The 22,541-nt window shown below is 35.3% G+C and overlaps 1 protein-coding gene across 1 annotated transcript; it reads right to left on the bottom strand.

Annotated features, from left to right (window-relative positions):
- Positions 1 to 7,731: 7,731 nt before the first annotated feature.
- LOC116213831 (UDP-glucuronate 4-epimerase 6) lies at positions 7,732 to 10,558 on the bottom strand. The gene is made up of 2 exons (XM_031548913.1): positions 10,003 to 10,558; positions 7,732 to 9,196 (listed from the first exon to the last, which is right to left on the bottom strand). Exons 1-2 carry the CDS (start codon positions 10,480 to 10,482, stop codon positions 8,297 to 8,299), a joined length of 1,380 nt encoding a protein of 459 aa, XP_031404773.1. The 5' UTR covers positions 10,483 to 10,558; the 3' UTR covers positions 7,732 to 8,296.
- Positions 10,559 to 22,541: the final 11,983 nt, after the last annotated feature.

Here is a 22,541-nt window from a genome sequence, read left to right as displayed (position 1 = left end):
GCATTCCCTATACAAAAACCATCAAAATGAAGCAAAAATATTTGCAGCCAACAAAAAGCCTCATGTACACTTCTTCATGCACTTCTTCTGTGACAGAGATGACTGAGGCCAAAATAGTTGAATTTCAGTGGCAATACTCGTACTAGTTGTCATTGCTCTCTTCCTCCTATGCATTTGAGCATTTGAACCTAATGGAGCATCAGTTTCAGCAGCTTTTTCTGCTGCTTTCCTCAGCTGCATATAGCAATAAACAGACACAATTCAACAGTGTAGAGGCAGCAAATTCAGACAATTCAGCAGAGTCAGTAGAGGCAGCAATAGTAGTGTAAATTGTTAGGAGCGCAATGAGTGAAAATCAACCAGTTTTATATTCATGTTCGACTTCGAGCAACACCAACCGATTAAACCTACCATTCATCACCAAATCAAGTGAAAATCGACTAACCTCGAGAGGGCTAATTCGGCTGAAGAGACTGCAAATGAACTTGTCTGGATTGCAATGGAGGTCGCAGATGAACTTTAGCTAGGATTGTAGGAAAGACCAAATCGGTGGTCGAACGCAAGCTTGATGAGTCCGTCTGATCTGAGTGTGGCGCCCGTACGGTGATCGAACTCAAGCTTGATGAGTCCATCTGGTCGAACCCAAGCTTGACGAGTCCGTCTAGTTTGATCAGCAGTTGCTGCGGCGCCCGTGCGATGGTCGAACTCTAGCCTGTGCGGTGGTCGAACGGCGCCGACGACTCTTTTGATGGGAGGCGACGTCGGGTTCATCTGGTCTGAGTCCGCCGCTTGCCCTAATTTGACTGATTTATGCTTGCCCAAACTCCCCTGTTGAGCTCTCTGTTTTTGTTTGCCCTAATTGATTGCAGATGGGGGCGGGCGGGAAAGGACGTTTACTAGTGACGACGACTTTGGTTCAATTTTTTTTTTAATATTGGGATGACAAAAACAACGTCGTATATGATGACGTGTACCGTTAATCGGAGCCGTTTGCCTACTAGATACCACATAAGCGTCCACGTCATTTTCTCGTAACGACACTTACGGAATCTTGACGGTGGTACCAAAATGTTATGGATTTTGGTCTTTCAATGATCATTTTGTTTCAAAATGACTTTCAAGTAGTAATTTGTTACTTTTAAAATCTTTCGATGACCATTTTGATAGTTTTCTCATCTGTGAAATACAAAAACTTTTGACTGCTATTGTAAATGAAATTATAAGGTCTATCATGAAAGAAGTTCCCCATGCATGATAAATGTTAATTCCACTGAAATTTTCAATTTAAAAATCTAAATATGATCTTGTAACTCCCAAGCCTCTATTACAGTACATTTGGTTTGAATTATTGCCCAATAGAATCAACAGAAATAATAATTAAGAAGGATTAGAATTGAAATTCTCAAAAAAAAAATTTGTATGCACCTACTTTAAATGTTAAAATCAAAATAAGAGTAGAAATTCAAAAATTAATATTTTTTGGAAAAAAAGGCTACTGTTCATATTGCTTTATACGCAAAAAAAGATTAACAGTAGCAGTCACTGCTCCTCCGATAATCCTACAAACGCAACTCATGGGTCGGAGCAGTGAACTCAGGCTGGGTTCGTAGAATTTATCCCTCTAGTTCGAAGCTTCTCTAGTCTAGAGTTCGCCCAACCAAGGCCTCGACACACCTAAGCTGGGGTCTTATGGGGCCGAGAACCCATCCTAATGGTCTTGAGCCCTTGTTGGCTCAAGATCTAAGCTCGCAGTTACTCGAGTCCAGATTTCATCTTGAGGTTGATCTAGTACTCACGACGGTCATGTTTGGCTTTGCGACCTCAAGATCTATAGGAAATGTGTCATCGCTGCGTTAGAGAGGAACTTCTACCGGCGGCGATGACAGAAGAGGTGCCAGATGCATGAACATGCATGTGACAAAGTTTAAAAACTCGAACAATAGTGAAGGGCGTTTATGGGTTATTATGTATTTGTATCTTCATTTTTCATTTTTTTTTGCTCGAAGATTATTTTGTCTCTTCTGATGAAGGCTGAATGTTGAATCTGTATTCAACATGCCCATGTGATGAGTGGATATTCAGCATCCATGCTTGATGGGGGACTCAACCGAAATTCCTATTCCACATTGGTGGTTTCCCAACCTAGAGAATTTTTTATTCTCTTCGAAATATATGGGGAAGGGAACCTGGATTCTTGCGAACCAAATATAGTCTTAAATGTTGGATTGATGCATAAAATCTACGGTAAATTGCACCGGTGGTCCAAAAGTTTTCATGAATGTTTCAAGTTAGTCCAAAATGTTTTTTTGGTAACTTGTTGATACAAAAAGTTTCAAAACCGTTTCAATGTAGTACATTCTGTCAATTGCCCCTGATGCTGTTAACATTTTACTGACGTAGCGCGTCCTACGTGTCACTTTTGTTACGCGGAACCAATCAAAGTGCGCCACATCATTTAAGAGAAAATAAAATTTGAAAAAGTCCAATAAAAATAATAAAAAATAGTAAAAATTTAGAAAAAAATAAAAAATTATTTTAAAAATTTTAAAAATTTTAAAATATTTTAAAAATATTTAATTTTTAAAAGTTTTTAAAAATAATTTTAACATATTTTAAAAATAATTTTAAATTTAATATTAAAAATAATAAAAATAATTTTAAATTTTAAATTTAAATTTTAATTTTAAATTAAAAGTTTAAAATTATTTTTAAAAGTTTTTAAAAGTTTTTAAAATTATTTTTTATTATTTTTCTAGATTTTTACTCTTTTTTTGTATTTTTGTATTTTATATATTTTTATTGGACTTTTTCAAATTTTATTTCATCTTAAATGACGTGGCGCACTATGATTGGTTCCACGTAACAAAAGTGACATGTAGGACACGCCACGTCAGTAAAATGTTAACAGCGTCAGGAGCAATTGACAGAATGTACTACATTATAACGGTTTTGAAACTTTTTGTACCAACAAGTTACCAAAAAAACATTTTGAACTAACTTGAAACATTCATGAAACTTTTTTGACCACCGGTGCAATTAACCCTAAAATCTAATATAAACTTAGGACAGTCAAACTTCTATTAATGCAAATCTAGCTTTAATGCATGCATGAAAACTATGGTAAATTGTTTGTAAAATCATCACGTTTCATTGTTTCAGTTCAGTTTTGATTTTAGGTCATGTTTCTTATTCCCAAATCAAGCTTAATCGTTACTTTGGATGTTAAATGCTAACATGGCTCGTCTAGATTTTTACTGACGTAGCACTAGCAATTGAAAATATGAAAATTAAATATTTACATAGATATGAAAATTTTTAAAAAGGAAAAAAAATACACACACTCACAATCAGAAGAAACCAACTTAGCTCGACTATAGTGCCCATTAGGCGACTTAGCGAAAGGGGCTGGTAGCCGTCGGCGAGACCATCCACTCTCACCAAAAAAAGAAAAAGAAAAAAAACAGGAAAATCGAGAAGATTCCATAAAGCGCATCTTCGGGAGGTCAACCTTTTACTATAAGAGCACTCTAGACTCCAACATCTTCATTTTGAATTATAGATTTTTTTTTATTGTAGTTCTTTACCCGCAAAAATTACAAATATAAGATAAACTTACAATAAATCCGTAGGACGCTGGGTAGTTTCAATCAGTGTTATCAGGATCGGACCGGACCAGACCGGTCGGTTTGACCGATCGGACCAAAAACCGAGCATATGACTGGTCCGGTTCTCTTAAAAATCGAAAATGCATAAAAAACTGGTAGACCCAAAAAACCGGCCGGTTTTTTTACAAACCTATTGAACCCATTCGAACCGGCCGGTTGGATGAGTTCTGGATTTTTAAAAGGAAACCCGACCCGACTCTCTTTGACCCGAATCGAAAAATCAATCTTATTGCATCTGAAAATTGGGAACCGTAATTCGAGTCATTCGACATCTTCAGGTCTTCACCTTCGTCTTCCAGTTCGTTCCAGATTCCAGAGCAGCTTGTGATTGTTGTCAATCTTCATCTTCGAGCTCCTTTTCATCTTCGAGCTCAGTGACCGGGTTACAAGCAGAATCTTCACTCTTCTTCTCAGTTCAGTGACTTCAATTTGCTCAGTCACTAGTGGCCTCGATCTCTCGATTCTCTCCCGTTGTTCTTCAATCATATGGTAAGTGGAAAAAGCGGTTCCTTTCTCTTCGGGGAGGCCTTGTACGAACATTACGAGCTCTCATGTTCTGAAACCCTAGATTCTCATCTCCTGTCTTGCCCCTTTTCTCCGATCCCTGCCCTAGGCAATCACGTGTAGCTGAAACTCCACCTGGGTTAGAGTAGATTATCGCCCTTTGAATCTTGCTGGGTCGGTGAAACTAGGTACATACAATTGCTTCTCTCCATTTTTTCTTTCTTACTTTACTAGAAATTTTGTCTCATATTTAGATATTTACTTTGTTTTGATGATCCGTTGCAACTTGCAACATACAAGAAATGTTTGTTTTGCAGGAACTACTTCAAGGGTAGAAATTATGACCAAATTGACTTCAAGAAGTTTGCTTCTTATTCTACATGGGTACTAGAGGATGAGCCACCGGCCCTATCAAATGAAGAATTGCGAACATTTAGACGGGATTTGCAAATGTGCATTCAAGAAAATGGAAATGATGGTACTAAATATTCTTATTTCATTTCGACTATTTTCATGATAGGTTGTATATTGTCATTTCATTTTTAGTAGTTATATTCCTCGTACAGATTCATTGGATTTGAATTTTGAAGATCTTGATATGGATGATGGGACTGAAGATAATATTGATGGAGGGAATGTCAATGACCGAGTCCAAGATAATCCATTGTTTGAAGCTCTTGAAGCACCACATAATGTTGCAGCTGAAGACAATATTTGTGAAAATTATGGTGGAGATTGGAGTGCATGAAATTGGTAATGATATTGACTAATTAGTTAGTCCTTGTTTGGTTTGATTTATCAACTTATGATGGTGAACTGTGGCTTATCTTTATATTTTTTTCGTTGTTAATTTACGTATGAGTTGTGTGAAGGTTAAACAGACACTTGTGTGCTGAGGTTGTTGTGGTCTTATGAGTTGTAACTCATGTGTTGTATGTTGTTTCCAATCCATTCTATCTCTTTAAGCGATTTCTTTTGACATTGGAAAATTTTCAACTCTTGATTAATTGGGCACTGTCAAATGACTATCATTTCTTTTCTACGAGTCATTTACAATCAGATGCAAACAATTTTTTTAATATTTTTTTGGACACATATTAATTATTATCTAATACATATTACCATTTTTTGTATTTTATATTATTTTCTTAAAATAATATATATTTATTTATTTTAAAAATAAACAAACTGTCCGACCTATCAAACCTCTGGTTGAACCTATAAACCTATGAACCCATGCCTCGGCCGATTCGATATCCGGTCCTGTTCTGATGACACTAGTTTCAATGAAGCCCACGATTGACAGGTCTTTCTTGGTCCAATCATGACTATTTTTATGGTGGGCTCCCGAATTCTGCCTGTGCAATCAGAAATGGTGGATTTGATGATTTGATATCTCTATATGCGAAAAACGACAAACATAGCATAATAAGTTCATGATAAATTCGTAGCGATAAATGTAGTTTTCATCGACAGGTTATTCATAGTGTGTGATCTTTGCCGAAACTTTTTACCGAAGACTCATGACTTCTCGTTCGGTGGATTTCGTACTGAACTCATCTATCTGCAAAAACAATACAGAGAACTGAGGCATATCGCGAACTCGTATTGCACTGTGTATAGTTTCTGTCAAATCCATGATCAAGAGGTCGTTCGTGATTCGATTGCGACAAAATTTCTATAACGGACTCTCTTCCTTCGCTCCATGGCTGCCGTCCTCCCAGATCTTCCCTCTCCATCTCTTGTGTACGTGAAGATTGGGTATGTGAGTTAAGGAAAGTCAATTTCGGCCGATTTCCTTTGGATCCCTTAGTGGGCTTAAGAAAATAGATCCAATGAGATTTAAGTGATAAACACTGGGCCCAAAATCTTGAGCGCTTTTCAATGTTAAGTGAATGATATCGGCCTTTGGTTTGAGAAATTCAAGCTATTGAAAATGTAAAATGTTTGCCCAAACTGGTAACAAGCGAAATGGGGTAGGACCCATAAGATATCTAATAGAAGCGAACTCATGTGGCTTTTAAACGGGATGTGGCTCGCCACATTATGATATCATTTGGGTACCCAAAAATGCCTTGTAAGCTAGGGGTCTAACATCGAATCGATGCTCATCAGTTGATGCTATTTGAGATGGGCCGGGGATCTCTTCGAGTTGGTACCATCGAGGCATCGAGAATTGTTTCTGGAAGTCAGGCAAGTTCTGGGGAACTAGTTTTGGACTAGGTTTTCATCGAGCTAGTTCTGTGGGAGCTCAATCGCGCACCGACCACGGATCCTATTCCAAAGACATTTTTTGAACTATTTAAGGACTAGTATTAATAATTATCCATTAGAGTTAACTTTCACATAATTTTCTATACTGATTAAAGGCTAATCCATTTCGACTTAGCAACGACGAAATCTAAATTTTTTTTTTGGATAAATGATGATGCATTAAAACCCACAAGGTTCACGTTACATTTATCTAAGGAAAAGCTCATTAGAGCAAAGAACCTACCACATAAGTACAAGGACAAAAACTATAGAACCATATACATATCAAAATTGGAAAGCTAATCTATAAGGGCACTGAGGAAGCTTCAGTAGCAGGTTGGGAATCGTCATAAGCCTTCATTTCAAGTCCGCACAAATCTGTTGGACTATATCCTCAAGCTTTTGTGCATTCCCCTCAAAGATTCGCACATTCCTCTCCCTCCAAATTCTATAAATATAGCAAGTCCAGCTTAACTTGAGGATTATAACACTAAAAGACTTCCCTTTCCAAGAAGCAGCAAGTTGGAGTTCATGCTTCTAGTCACCACAATTCCTGGAGATGAATAACTTCGATAACAGTAAGTTTCAAATCTGCTTAGAGAAATCACAGGTGAAAAAGAGATGATCACGTGACTCCACAACTGCACTACAAAAGTTACATAGATCAGACCCATTGAGACAACCCCAGTTTGACAATCTTTCTTTTGTAGCCAGTCTATCAAGGATGGCTAGCCAAGAGATGAATGAAGCACGGGGAAAATGGCCTTGGAACCACAGAAGTATATGCCATGGGACCTTTGCCTTCCTTGGTCAGAGATCCTGCCATAGCTTGAAGGTGCTAAACTTCCAAGTTGTAGCATTCCATAACACTGTGTCAGCATTTGCTCTTATCGCAGAAGAGCTGGCCTGATTGATAATCTCGATGGCTTCAGATTCACGCTTTTAGGTCAGTTCCATTGCCCATTTTAGAGGATAACATTGAGAATATCATGAGGTTTAATGGAGGGAAAGCATTGGAAACCCATCGAATAATAATCAACAAGAGGCCCAATTTAGTGTTTGTGTTCCTATCAAGTTATCCACACTTTGACCAGAGGGTGGAGGGGCAATGTTGCAGGTCCTACCCCCATCAAATTCATTGATGAATGCATCTCCCAAAGCCAATTGGGGAAGATGGCAGAGATAAATGGCAAATATTAAATTATAAATGGATAGAGAACAACTCGCCCCCACTTGCAATAATCATCACGAACGGACAAATTTCAAATTTACAACACAAAATCCCAAAATTAAAAATAACAATAATAAATGTATAAACGAATTAAATATATAATTAATAATTGGAGAAAACAAAAACAAAAAGCTGTAGAAGAATCTTGCAGTCGACAAAGAACTGTTCATCAAAACAACACAAGTTCTTCTCTTTTTTACTGCAATAGAATCAGACGGCTGATCTGCTCGACCCCTTCTCTTTTTTGTTGGATTGGGGCAGACCCTCCACCGACATTATTACACTTCCCACCAGATCTACACTTGATGTGCTTCTTAATTTAATTTAATGTTCATGTACATTTGTCCGTTTTGTCTCCTCCTATTTCTTGAAACAAAATCTTTAAGCAAATATATATGCTACGGAATAAATAACCCGGCACATCGCCGGCCGGACTATGGCGAGTATATCGAATTACCACGGTTAAATTTCGCTTGGATCATATCCACCGTTACGCTGGAGATGATGAACCGGAGTCGCACCTGCCTGGACGAGGCGAGCACGTGTTGAATCGAATGCAGAGTGGTTGAGATTGTGGGGATTATTAATTAATGAAGCTCACCCCGTTCAAGCAGGACTGTGATCCGGCGCTCGGGGTTGTTCATCAGTTGGACTCGTTGTTGCTCGTGGTGGAGTCTATGTCCTTCTTTACCTTCGATTGGATACCGTAGTAATTGACGTACCACTTGACAAACTTCCTCAATCCTGTGGCGAGATCGGTGGTGGGCTTGTATCCGAAGTCGCGATAGGCCAGGCTGACGTTCGCGTGCGTGAAGGGCACATCCCCATTCCTGGGCATCTTGATCACGTGCTTCTTAGCCTTCGTGTTGAGAAGGCCCTCCAGGATCGAGACGAGTCGCCCCACCGGCACCGGGGATGTGTTTCCCAGGTTATAAACTCGGAGCTGAGCCTGGCCTCGCTTCTTTCCGCCACTTCCAGTGCTCTTCTCCGCGGTGTCCAAAGCCCCCAAGCAGCCCTTTACAACGTCGTCGATGTAGGTGAAGTCGCGTGCCACCTCCTTCTCATCCTGGGTCTGGTACACATCGATCTGCTTCCCCTGCAGAATGTCCTTAGTGAAGAAGAAGTAGGCCATGTCCGGACGGCCCCACGGTCCATAAACGGTGAAGAACCTCAGGCCGGTTAGGGAAAGACCGTAAATGTGGTTATACGTGTGGGCGATCTCCTCCCCTGCCTTCTTGGTAGCAGCATAGAGGCTAGCCGGCTGGTCGGTGCAGTGGGACTCAGAGAAGGGGTTCTCCGTGTTAAGGCCATAGACGGAGCTCGAGGATGCCCATACGATCGATGGCTGAGGGTTGGCTTTCTTGGCTACCTCAAGCAGGTTCACGAATCCAGCGATGTTGGATGAGACATAGGACTGAGGGTTCTGCATAGCATACCTAACCCCTGCCTGTGCTGCTAGGTGGAGCACGTGCGTGAATGGTACGACGTCCAAGAGCTTGGTAAGCAGCAGCCCGTCATTCAGATCGCCCTCGATGATGAAGATCTAACGACAATGAATTTGATCCCGAGTTTTCGAGTTAGTGCATGTTCACACCTCACAAGAATTTTATAAAGTATGTAGGTCACGCTCAGAATTTAACAAGAGCAGAAGCGCAAGCGAATCTTCCCTATAATTGCGAAAACATGCATATACTTTTGAAGTTGTGTCAATTATGCCCGACCTTTACATTTCCGGCATAAATTAGTCATCAACCGTTAAAAAGTTCAGCATGAAACTGTAAAATTCCCAAACTGCCCTTCTTCTTCTTTTTGCAGATCTCTGTGTCTTCAGTCTCACTCCAATCCTAAATCGGACTACCTATGCTATGACCTTCCCCTTATAAAAAAAAAAATCACCATTTTTGTGGTCCTAAAATCTCAGAAACGTTATCGGAGCCGGGACCAGGATCTAGTACGAGCCAGTCGCAATGGATCCAATCAACGAAAGAACAAGAAGAAGATGGGTAATTTGGGAATACAATGAAGAGCCGCATCGGTATGGCATTTCGCCGATTTTTTAATTTTTATTTTTTTTGTATATATATATAAATTAAGCACCTATCCCTAATTCCCATTTAGTAAAATCGAGAGAAGCTTCACAAGTGTGTGCTTTCCATGTTTCATTCACCATTTTAACGTCTAATTGCGGGGGGATTCCCGACCCGTAATCAATCAAAAGACAAAATTACCCCTCGTTGAATTGATTTTGATAGATTGATTGATTGATTATTTTATACGAAATATGTGTTTGCTCTTTAACGAACCCCTTAATTGCATGAATAAATTATAACGAAGGTTAAAAAGTACTACCTGGTGCTTGGCGAGGAGAGCTTGCCGAGAGCGCTTGAGGGACGGGTCATAGTAGTTGTTGAAGTTGTCGAGGCCGAGCACTCCGTCCCCGCGCTTCTTGAGTGCGAGCGAGCAGTGAGCCCCGACGAACCCGGCAGCCCCCGTCACGAGGATGGAGAACCCATTCGGACGGCGGGGCGTGGAGGAGTGCCTCACTTGCTTCTCCCAAGCGGCGCCGCCCACAGCGGCCGACCCGGCGGGGGAGGAGAAGGCCGAGTAGGACAGGAAGGAGTGGCGGGGAGGGCGGCCGTCGGGGGAGGAGGAGAGGGGCGGGTAGTTGAGAGTGAAGAAGAAGACGAGGACGAGGGCGACGAGGAGGGTGGCACGGAAGAGGAGCTTCGACGAGGCGTTTAGGAGCTTCGTGCTGTTGACACGGCGGATGTAGCTGTTGTAGCGCTCGAGCTTGTACGCCGTCTTGCTCGTGTCGGGCGGGGAAGCCATTGCCGATCCGAATGGGATGGATATGGCTGGGGGTACTGCACCCTTTGCTTTGAGCCCTTAAGGGTGGGGAGAGTGGAGGACATGAATATAAAGGGCAGGGAGAGAAGGGAATATGAGAGAGAAAGAGAGAGAGAGAGAGTGGTGGGACCAAAGAGAGAGAAAGAAGAGAGACAAGGGGAAAGGTGGCTGTTGGTTGGAGACCACTTTCTGTCTTTAATTTCTCTCTCTTCTTCTATTGAGTCTTCAATGGCATATTTACGGGTGGAAAAGCAAAATGACCATAATCTTTTGGATAAACATGTAAAATATGCCCTTATGCTGCTGCGTATATCCTTGCTCTCATTTTTGTATATCGGAGAAGGTCCGCTTTTGCGCGCTTTAATGTTGCACAAGACAAGCAATAATACCGTGGAATACGAGCCCCATGCGCTTAGAGCCGAGTTTAGATGTTTATGTTTTTTCAGATATAACATCGAACCTAGTCCATGTTAATTTGAATGGATAGAATAAAGCGAAACAGTAGAAGGTACTACAATTTAGTAATTAATTATTTAGTAACATATGGACATCGGTATAAGCAGAGAGGTTTCTATAGGGAACACATTAGTGATTTTAATACTTTGAGCTAAAAATTGTGAGATGAATCAAGCACCCTTCAGAAATTAGAAAACTCCGCTTCCCAACTAGTTTCAGGATTGAGATTGTATATAAGGTAAAAGAAAGGGCCAACCAGGTCAAATTTAATAGAAATAAAGTCTGTTGGTCCCAAAGCCTTAAAATCTTGTGTTGAGGTACCTTCGTCATGCCCGTGTTATTTATTTTGGTTAGTATTTTTTTCGGATAAATATTTTTTTCCGTGAGATCACGATATATTCCGTCTAGTGAATGAGAAATATACTTCTTTGATGTCATAAAAAATTAGAAGAATGGATAGGAAAAGGAAGAAAGATGAAGTAAAAGGGTACGAGATTAACCGATTTAATTATGAAGCGAAGAAAATTAATTTCTACCGATCGTAGGCAGTTATAATAATTAAACTTTACGTAATCGAAAAATGCCAACTGCATGTGTATGGAGGAAATCTAAAACCACGTGGTAATTTAAGGCCAACTCGTGGGTTGGGCTGTGCTGTGAAGCATTTTTATTTTATAAATCATTAAATATATTTCTGCAATTAATGTAAAACCTAGGCATTATCTGGGGTAGATTAGGTCTCATTGTATACCGTATTAATGGCATTACAGAATAAATCGTAGTATCGAGATGTGATCCCCTCAGTTTTCTCAACTTCCCCCCGTACAAAATTTGAGGAAAGTGCAAATCAAATTTTTAAAATTGACCGCCGGGGCTAGCCGCAGCCAATATAGGAGACTATGATATTCCGTTTGAGTCACACCTATGACAGATCATGGAGAATATATATACAAGTCATTCTGAGCTTGCAAATTAATGGAAAATTTATCCTAGTACAATTAATCGAAATGTCTCAGCTAAATAATCATATCTATATACGTACACATACACTATTTTTCTTAGATGAAGAAGTTGAAATCCGTACCTGTGTGAATTTAAGTGTGTTTTCTTTGGGTAAAATTAGGAAAGTCACGGTAGTCCTGAGGTCAAAGAGCAGTCTCAAGGTTCTAAAAAATTGTCTAAATCAGTATTGATTATCTTAATTTTTGTTCCTTAGTGAATGACCGTTTGTTCACCGACAGATTTTTTTATGCCGTCAGCTTGTATTTTTCTTTCATGAAACTTCATTGCACATGTAGATGTATTATTCATTTTGTGCATTTCAAGGAGTCCCTCCTTGAGGCCTTAGACTCACAGATAAGTCAAATCAAGATTTTTACACAATTCATTGTCTTAATTACTGCATGAAAAATATGACGATCAATGCGTCCTCGGAAGTCTCTTTCCATAGCTTAATCTTTGTGAGCTCTAGGCTTTCCCTCATTTACAAAATTCGACCACAACCACGAAATGTGTGTTTCAGCTGGCAAATTATTCTATCAATAGTGGAATTTACGTGCATTTAGGAATTCACAATCTATTTAAAGTATCTCGTGTATTAAGTCCGACGTATAATAGAATATTCGATTGATAAACTAAAAATATCTCATGTTTAATAAAAAAATATGGCCTTTTGAAATTCACCATAATTCACTCCATTAGAACCTTCTAAATAAACGAATGAATGACCCATGACAATTGGCTCTAATTTCCTGGATTGACTAGAACAGCAAATAAAGAGACTCAGGCTACATTTTTTGAAAAGATTTTAAAACTTTATTCCTCACAATATTTTGGTGATAAAATCCTAATAAAATAGTATGACTAAGAATAGTTATGACGATAATTCAAGTATTAACACTTATCTCTCATTTGTTATGATTTGATTGGAAACTGAAGAATTTTTCAAATTTGCCATTTTAATCATACCCATAGCCAACTCATGGCCCCCGGCTGCAATTTGGGCAATATTGGACTCGAGCATTACCAAATTATTGTGCCAAACGCGGTTGAAAGTATAGGGATCAAGGATTGTTATTGGGCAAACTTCTGGAATATTTTGAACTTAACCAATGATTGGATTGGAGACATAAGTCTAACTTTGTTTCCGGCCGTTTCGGTATATGATTTCTATAGAAAAGATACCAATTCATATATGGAAATTAGTTTTACAGAAAATTAATTTCTTTTCGTGTATTTGATTGAATTTCATAAATGAATTTGTCCGAAAAACTTTATCTATGGTCGATGGAGAAGGTGACTCCCCCGCAGCCATTCCTGTGCTAACAAGATTTTCTTTAGTGGTTACAGCCTCCAACGGCCTTGGCAAACTTTCACATTTTTTGTCTATGGCAAACGCCTTTGGTGGCCGGTGCTGGTCTCCTCTAGTTAAAGCAGCTGGATTAACCATTGGCAGTAGCAGCAGCACCCTCCCGAAGGCCCTTTCCCTACAAGAATATCGAGCTATTGGTATATAAACTTTTATAGGAATATGGTCGATTTCTGTCACAAAATATTTGTTGTGTCAAAAGTTTTTTTTTTCACGGCTTTTGTCAAATTGTTGCCCTAATAACTTGGCGACTAATTGTCAAAAGCTTAAATTTTGTAACAGTAAAAATGGATGTATTGTGATAAGAAGAACGTAACATTTTTTTTTTGATAAAAGAAGAATGTGACTATTTAAAAATTGCTTTAGTTACATGTGAATAAAATATTGCATAATAAATTCTTATTTGAATGTACGTGATAATAACAATAACATGATGATAAAAAGAACTTGTTATATAACCGAAGAAAAAAATTATAACCGAAAAAAAGAACATTTTTCGGGTGGGTACGGGTGTATTGGTAAAACATAAACACAAGAATTTTAGAGGGAATGACAAAAGAATTACTCACACGATGTGACAGTCTATGGTGGCGAGGCCACCTGGTTTTGCTTTGTCATTTTTAAAATTGGTTTTTGTTTGGAGCGCTCGAAACAAAAACCTATTCATTGCATATAGATACGTACGTGTCGTTTGATAACGGAGTAAAATATAATTATACTTAATTTCACGGGATAAAAGCAAAAATAGTTTGAGAAATTTATTAATTGTAATCATAGTTAAGAAAAAATATGTGAAATAATTTATTATTAAATTGAATAAGAAGATAAAAAAATAATGATTACGCTGTTGAATTGATGAAAAGTAATGAATAGTTTGGATAATTTAATATTAAAAAATTAATTATAATAATGATTAAAAAAATATATGAGAAAATTTATTATTAAATTGAAGAAAAAGATAAAAATGTAATAATTACATTGTTGAATTAATAAAAAAGTAAAAGTTAAATGGAGTAGAGTGTGATTTAGTAAACAGATAAATAAAGATAAAATTTATAATTTAACTTTAATAATCTAATAAAATATATCAAAATTTTTTCAAACATCTAGTCTATAATAAAAGTACTAAGTGAATTACCAATATAACATTTTCCCGTTTTTTGAAAACCCTTATTAACTTTCAAGAAAACGCGTATATATAGCAAAGGTAATTAAATAATTTTCAAAGAAAATTAAATAAAGTTCACTCACAATAACCATTGTTCTCTTGACCACGTCTCCTCTCAAACAGCCGAATAAACTCCCCCTTTTTCAACAATCCATATAAGCCTTAAACACGTATTTTGGCAAAAAAAAAAAGGAAAAGAAAAAAAATTGATTACTGGCAAGGAGTTTTCCCTTATAAGTCATCTTTCTTCCTATAAACTCATAAATTAGTTTTTACTTATCCTATTGATCTGTTATATATCATTATATAATTTATTTTTTTATGTTGTATCATCAATTGTTATCTATTAGTTTTATACTATTATTTTGATATGTTCCTTTTACAAATTATTGTTATAGATGGCTCATTAAAGAGTAGTCTCCTACATGCCTCCATATATACATGCTTTTCATTATTGCATTTGCTACTTTCCTCATATTTTAACGGTTTATTTAAGTACTCTCCCTCCCTTTCATATGTCGTAAACCCCTCGTTTCCCAAAATTTAAAAAAAAACATATTTGGAAAATGCAAAGGAAGAAAACAACAAAAAATAAAGGTACACGTGTCATGTAAGCTTAATATTATTCTCCATTCTCTCTTTCCTCACATGCATCGACCTCTCCTTATTTACCCGCTCCTCTCAACCTCATAATTGCACAATCTATCACACTATTAATGCTTATCTTTCCATATTTCAATTTTTAATTCTTTTACCCTTAATTTTTTCTTCTTCTTCCAAGTTAATTCTTCCATAAACATATTACAAAAAAACAACTATATAAAATTATAAAGCTGAGATGAATCATCAAAGTATGCCACATAGGATGAAATAGATCTCTACTTGAGTGACTTTTCAGTTCATCTCCAATAAGAAGGTGACATGTGGTGCAATAATGTACCGTCACTTTACTATGGCAAGCTGAAAAGACATGCATTTATATTGGGTGAATTGATTATTTAAGGTTTAATAGAGATTCATGTTTAGAAAATGTGTCTATTTATAGCTTTGTTTTCTATGAAAAAAAAAGATTGAAACTTGAGAATGAAGTTCTTCATCAACTATCGTAAGTAGAACTATGAATATAACTTCGAACCATGAGGATAAACAAATATCATATTGATAGAGATTACTATGAAACAAGTCCTACGCTATTGATACAGTCGACTTTTTTTTTTCATAAAGATTACTGTTATTTTGATTGATTAAGGCAATAGTCCTAGCCCGTTCATTTTGTGCGGGCCTTTCACCTAGTTATAATTGAATTGCGACGCCCACAGGTTAGGGTATTATGCACAGATAAGAGAGTTAATAAGGGAAGGGGTGGTTGAAAAATCCAAATACTAGAAATTTATAATTATACTTATGGATTTTTCTCAATTATTGGAAATTCAATTTATCAAGATTTTCTGTTGAAAACACAGTCTAAAAGTTGTATGACAAAGAAGGATTTTCATATGCGGACTATAGAATTTTTCCTAGAACAAATGAGGGAACCATCTACAATGTAAAATCACTAAATCATAGAGAATTAGTTCTTTTTACATATCATTTATGATTAACTGTTTTAGTTAGAAACAATTGTGGTCCAATCCAAACTTTGCATTGCCATCAATATGGATTGATTCGAATGATTTTGCATCTACTCCCGTTAAATAAGGTCTCGGTTCAAGTCTCGCAAATGGAGAAATTCTATGATTAGTAGAGTTTTACCCCCTTTTGGAGTAAAGCTCATATAAATATCGTACATCCAATTATCTTTAATGACTCTTTTAAGATATATATATATATAATATATAATAGATACACATTTTAAAGAAAAAGGATAAAACTGTGACACACGTCTTTACTTGAAAATAGGAGGCTTTGGAATTAATTTTTAACCAGGTGACTACCTTTTTTTTATCTAAACTCTTGGGTCTTCCTTTTAACAGAAGAAATAGATTCATTAGTTTACTCTAACATAACTATATGATTCGCTATCTTGGTTTGACTATTGAGATAGCTCGACCTAACCATGTGGGGAAAAGAATGAGTCAAAACTATTAGCTAGCTAATTAAAACTTGGAAATGCGGTCCCATATCCTCCCTAAAGAAGGTTTAGAAATGTAGAAATTTATACCTTTGAATGCGGTAGGCGAATTTAAAAAGTATAGTCTAAAGAGTCAATCCAACCTCGTGAAGATATCCCATCTAATTACTTAATTATATAATATTAAGATTAGACTATGTACTTATACCGTCAAATGATTCTTTCTTCCTGTAAAAGAACAATGTATAATTCTACAGCTGGTGGCATTTATACAGGAAACTAATATAACGTCGTATTCGTCGGTGCGATATTAATTATTCTATTTGTACTGCTCTGCTCTGTCTTGAAAGTTGATTCTAGAAATAGTAGCGATACTAATCTTAACAAATCAAATAGAAAACCCATATCCAGCGAAAAAAGCCATAGTCGTCGGTGTTTTACATCAATAGAATATGTTTATAAGTGTGTATTTTTCCTGAAAAACCAGGCCAAAGTCTACATATTCTAATGAATTCGAACCTTTTTTTTTTGGCTCAGCTAATGAATTGGAGAATTAATGTTTGGAAAAGGTTACTATTCATATTCTTTCATTTTTATGCTAGAGACTAGAAAAATCGAATAATAATCTTATGGCATAATTACTTTAGGATCTGTATAAGATGATGTTTACTTCATGAAAAAGAATTCCGAATGGCCTGCCTAATTATTGAAAGAGTACAAGGCAAAGGAATTACAATGCAATTAGCGTGTTTGATCGTATTTATCCTCCTTTTATATGGATTTGTAACCCACGCTGATCGAGAAGCATAATACACACAAGGAACATATATTTTTGTCAACTTCAAAGAGTTTAGCCTAGTGATGAGGAGGAGTTTAAGTATCCACCCGATCCCGGGTTTGAAGCCCCTCGGAGCTACCGGAGTGCCTTTGGCGTAATTACCCGTTCCGTGCACCGCCGGGAGTTCACAGAGTCTCGAGGATTAGTCGGGCGAAGCCCGGATACCCCGGGTTAGCAAAACAAAAACATATATTTTTTCATCTTAATTTTTTGAAAGTAAATTTTAACTAGTCAATCCACCCACGCTTTGCATGAAATTGTTATTTGTGATAGATTTTAGTGTACTCTATCATTTAATTTGATTATCAAATTTTAATTAGTTTATGATTGTGTAAAATTTATTTCTTGATAACTTTCAAGCTTACAATGAGCAAAAAAAATATATTAAATACTTATTGAACTAACTTTATTAAAATACTTAGAAGACCACATTTATATATTTTTTAAATAAATTAATATAATCCAATTAATAGTTTATTTTAATTAAAATTGAGGTAAATACTAAGATTTCTAGTTTCTAAAAAAATTTCAAGTTTTTAACATTAAAATTTTAAAAATCACTTTGATTGCTAGAGCTCACATCTTTAAAATAAAAACAAATCAATCATATAATTAAAATTTTTGAAGTCAAATAATATTAATTTACTTAGAATTTTAATTAGAATTATTTACATTTTATAATGAGACTTTTTAATTTCTCGAAGTAATTTGTTTTTACATGAAAATTGCAAATGCTATTAACTTTTCTAAAAATCTCTTTACATTTTCGAGTAAGTTTAGTTGTGAAAAAATTATTTTGAGTTTTAACTTAACTTTGTAAATTATTTCACTCTACTATACTAAGTTGAAATTCTATATGTTTTTACATACATACGATTGTATAGTATATAACCTTAATTATTTCAAAATTAATGATTTTTAAATAGTTAATTTCTTTTTAATTATAATGTGAATATTTATGTTTATTTTAAGTTTTACCTTAAATTTATAATTATTTCAATCAAATATACTAATTTCAAGTTTGATATTTTTATATACATAAGATAGTAAAATATATCACCTTAAATTACTTCAAAATTCACGATTTTTAAATAATAATTTATTTTCAATTATACTATTGAATATTTATATTATTTTGGATTTTAACATAATTTTGTAATTATTTTACTCTAATATACTAAATTGAAATTTAATATATAAAAGAGTGAAGAATAACTTTAAGTTATTTCAAAATTCATGATTTTTTAATAATTAGTTTTTTAATTATAATATTGAATATTGAAGCCATTAAAATTATTTATTCACAATACGTAATAAATTTAGATAATTAATTAACGTAAAGGACTATAAATGCATGATAATTTTCTATTTTTCCAAATTTGCATAGATATATAATAATAATCCTTTTTGGTCATGGTGGTGGTGCCAGTAGTAGTGATAATAAGAACAGCAACAACAACAGTAACAACAACAACAATAATAGTAATCTCACGTTTCAAAATATTGAACAAATGGGAAGCAATGGTGACAATGATATCCCAGCAATTATCCTCTTTTCCATTTCTCCAATAATTAGATATATAATAACAATCTTTTTTGGAATAATAATAATAATAATCTTTTTGGATGACAATTATCTCATTTGCCATTATCCTAGTAATTAGATATATAATAATAATGTTTTTAGTGGAAGTTACAATAAAATTTGGCTACGAAAAGCCGGTGAATGAGATGTTCCCATTTCAAATTATGGAAAATGACATTTAGCAATCTCCCCAGCAATTATATATTATATATAGATTTTCCATTATCTTAGTAGTTAGATATATAATAATAATGTTTTAGTGGAAATTACGATAAAATTTGGCATATGAAGAGTCAATGAATGAGAAGCTCATATTTTCAAATTTTTGGACAAATGGCACACAGTGACAATCTTTCCAGCAATTATATATTACTTATAGACTGGGCGATACGAGCCAGGGTTGGTCTTTTCTGCAAGTCTTTTTAGTTCTCATAATTTTACAATTTACTTATAAATCATCCTTTTCATGTGAATTTGATTGTTATTTATATTATAAATTAATCATGTTATTTATTGAAATTATAGAAAAAATGTTATTTATTGAATTTGCTTTGGAAAATCATAAATCTATTTACGAAATGAGTTGTTCTTTTTAAAAACAAATTCATCATTTCTTTGTCAATATTCAATCCGAGCTTATGGCCGGTGGGACCAGCCTAAACAAATTCATATTCATTCTTTTCATGTGAATCTGATTGTTATTTATAAAATGAATTAATAATACTATTTATTGAAATTATAGAAAAAATGTTATTTATTGAATTTTTTTTTGGAAAATCATAAATCTATTTATGAAATGAATTGTTGTTTTTAAAAAACAAATTCACCATTTCTTTGTCAATACTCAATCCGAGCTTATGGCCGGTGTTACCAATTGAGATCTCGCATACTGACCCTTTGCTAATACAAAAATATATACGTGCGGATCTACTCTGCCTAAGGCTAAAATTCCATGCTCTATGTAATTCAATATTTTCCATATTCTCTGTATTCATGCCTCTAGTTTCATACATACGGTGCCTTATCATCACATGATATAAGCATTTATAATCAAACATAAATATAATTAATAAACCGAGTGGGATGTTAATCATTATGAATATATATAAACATCAGTCCATTCCCCATCCAATATTTGATAAGATTCCTTAGAAGAAAAGTTTGTAAAATTGTTTATATGTTCTCGGTACGTATACTCTGAAAATACTAATTGAAAAACTTTTCTTACAGAATCACTTATACTTACACGAGCATATCAAAAATGATATTTTCATTTTGTTTTTTTATCTTATATCTTGGTATTCAGAAGTTCAATAAATCTTGACTAATCTAATTCGAATAAGATCGATCCACCAAGATATAAAATTCTTTTAATCATGAATTAAATAATTTTTCTTACATTTGGGTTGTTGATTCTCTAAAAACTTTCAGGTAGAAATTTTGCAAAAAATTCATCTATTCTTAATTAGGGTTTTTCGTGGTGCAACTTAATTAAGGTTTGAAAAGCAGAACTGTGTCTTATTTTACTTTATTTTTTCTTCTTATAGTGGAGGTTAATGTGCTCGCATAATGTAACAGAAATTCTAATAATTAATAAATGGTCACAGATAATTCCACAATGAGTATTGAATCAGAAATCACATGATTATAAGATGCGAACCTGAATCAATGCATTATTTTTTTAATAGATAATAAAGCAACATGAGATATTTTCTACAAGTCTAGTTTTTTTTTTAATCTACTTTATTTTGGCAGGAGAAGTGCCTTTTCTAATGTAAAGATCTGGAACGCGAAGAGGGACTGCCATAGTTTCGGACCCACACATGTCCATATCTGTCAGTGACCCATCTTTGAAATCATACAAGGGGAAGGTTCCTGGGGGTTCTTACACATTATAATATGGATATGTATGGATGGATATAGATGGAGAGGGGGAGTTCACATTTCAAAGGCTGTCCTATCATTGTGACGGCTACATTGATATCAATGTGGACCCACTCTCCCCGTAATTTCTAATATATAAATGTTCTCAAAGTAGTCGGTCATGTGCGTTCTCGATTATTTCTTTTGCTATATATATATTGAATTTAAGTTTGCCCCCTCACCTTCAAATTCTTACTGTGTACCTTCTACTCTTACTGTAAAATAAGTAAAATATCCCCTCAATCAACTTCAGCTAAAATTCCGACTCTTACTGTAAAATAAGTAAAATATCCCCTCAATCAACTTCAGCTAAAATTCCGACCAAAAGAGGACACATGTCATCTACATGCCAATCAAGAAAGGGTAAAAATGTCACACTAATCAAAATATTTGGAACAAGAAAATAATTGTTAGGGCATGAAATTGTACAGCAACACTCCCGCTGCAGCTCGATTGTGAATTGTACAACCTTGATGTCTCCAGATCTCGTCGAAACCATGAAGTGGGGTGTGTTGCTAATGGGAATAAAATTTTGTGCGGTTGAATTCTGAAACAGAGGATCATAAAACAATAGCATCTCATTTCTTAGTAGCTCTAGCACTTCATATATCTTAGGCAACTGAAAATAATAGACAGACTCTAATAATTGGGGAGCAATTTCGTGCCCTAGTTATTTAAAGAGAGATAAATTTATGTTGAGTCAAGATCTGTCGTTTAAAACTTCTATGCTTCCGCGTTACTCAACTATTTTTGTGGTGTTGGAAATGAGGGTCTTTCGGTTATGTGTAAGACAATTTGTCCTAAATGCTGGTCTAAATGAGTCATCTATACTCGCAAATATGAATGCCCGTGAACTACACTCAGAATAAAGTGAATATCTTTTTTTTCTTTGGTTAAATAGGAGGCTTATGGTCTAGTACAAGAAAATGAAAATGAAATCTAAATAAAAGGGCACGGGTAGTCCCACCGATGAGAATCGAATCCGAAACCTTTAAGTTATCAGGTGAACATGTTAGTCACTGTACTATATCCCCTTTTTAAATAAAGTGAATATTGATCTGGCTTATTTAATGTACCAAATCAATATGGCTGGTGGGATCTACCATGATCTCCTTGAAAGCTGATTTTATGGTGAATTCAGTATCGTGATATTCACATTTCCTTTTGGATTATAAAAGAAGTTCATAGATTTAGTAAAAGAAATAAAAAAATTAAATAAAAAATACTGATAGTTCATTAATAAAAATTGAATTTGAAAATAATGCACTGTACTCATTTGGTATTCACAATTTTAAAATCGAAAAGTTTGGAATTTAATTCTCATTAGTGAGATGCACCTAACCCATTTATAACCTCTATTTATATATCACAAAGTCTCTGGATCTCCATTATAACTAAAGAGACTTCTTCTTTTTGATCGTGTAATATCACGTACTTGATGATTGAGAAATATAATTTAGTATAATGACACGGACCCTAAAATAAAATAAAAAATTATAATTTTGATTTTTATCTGTGAAATCTCCATATCTTTTTTCTATTTTTTTCCCTTAAACTCCATGGACCGCGTATGGAGTTTTCGGTTTCCCATCCTTGGGGGATTTTCGAGAGAGGCGGAGGAAAACATGTCGG

This window comes from Punica granatum, chromosome 7 (genome assembly GCF_007655135.1).
Source record: "Punica granatum isolate Tunisia-2019 chromosome 7, ASM765513v2, whole genome shotgun sequence".
Taxonomy (NCBI): domain Eukaryota; kingdom Viridiplantae; phylum Streptophyta; class Magnoliopsida; order Myrtales; family Lythraceae; genus Punica; species Punica granatum.
The sequence above is the reverse complement of the archived record's forward strand: the minus strand, read 5'-3'. Positions and strand labels throughout refer to the sequence as shown.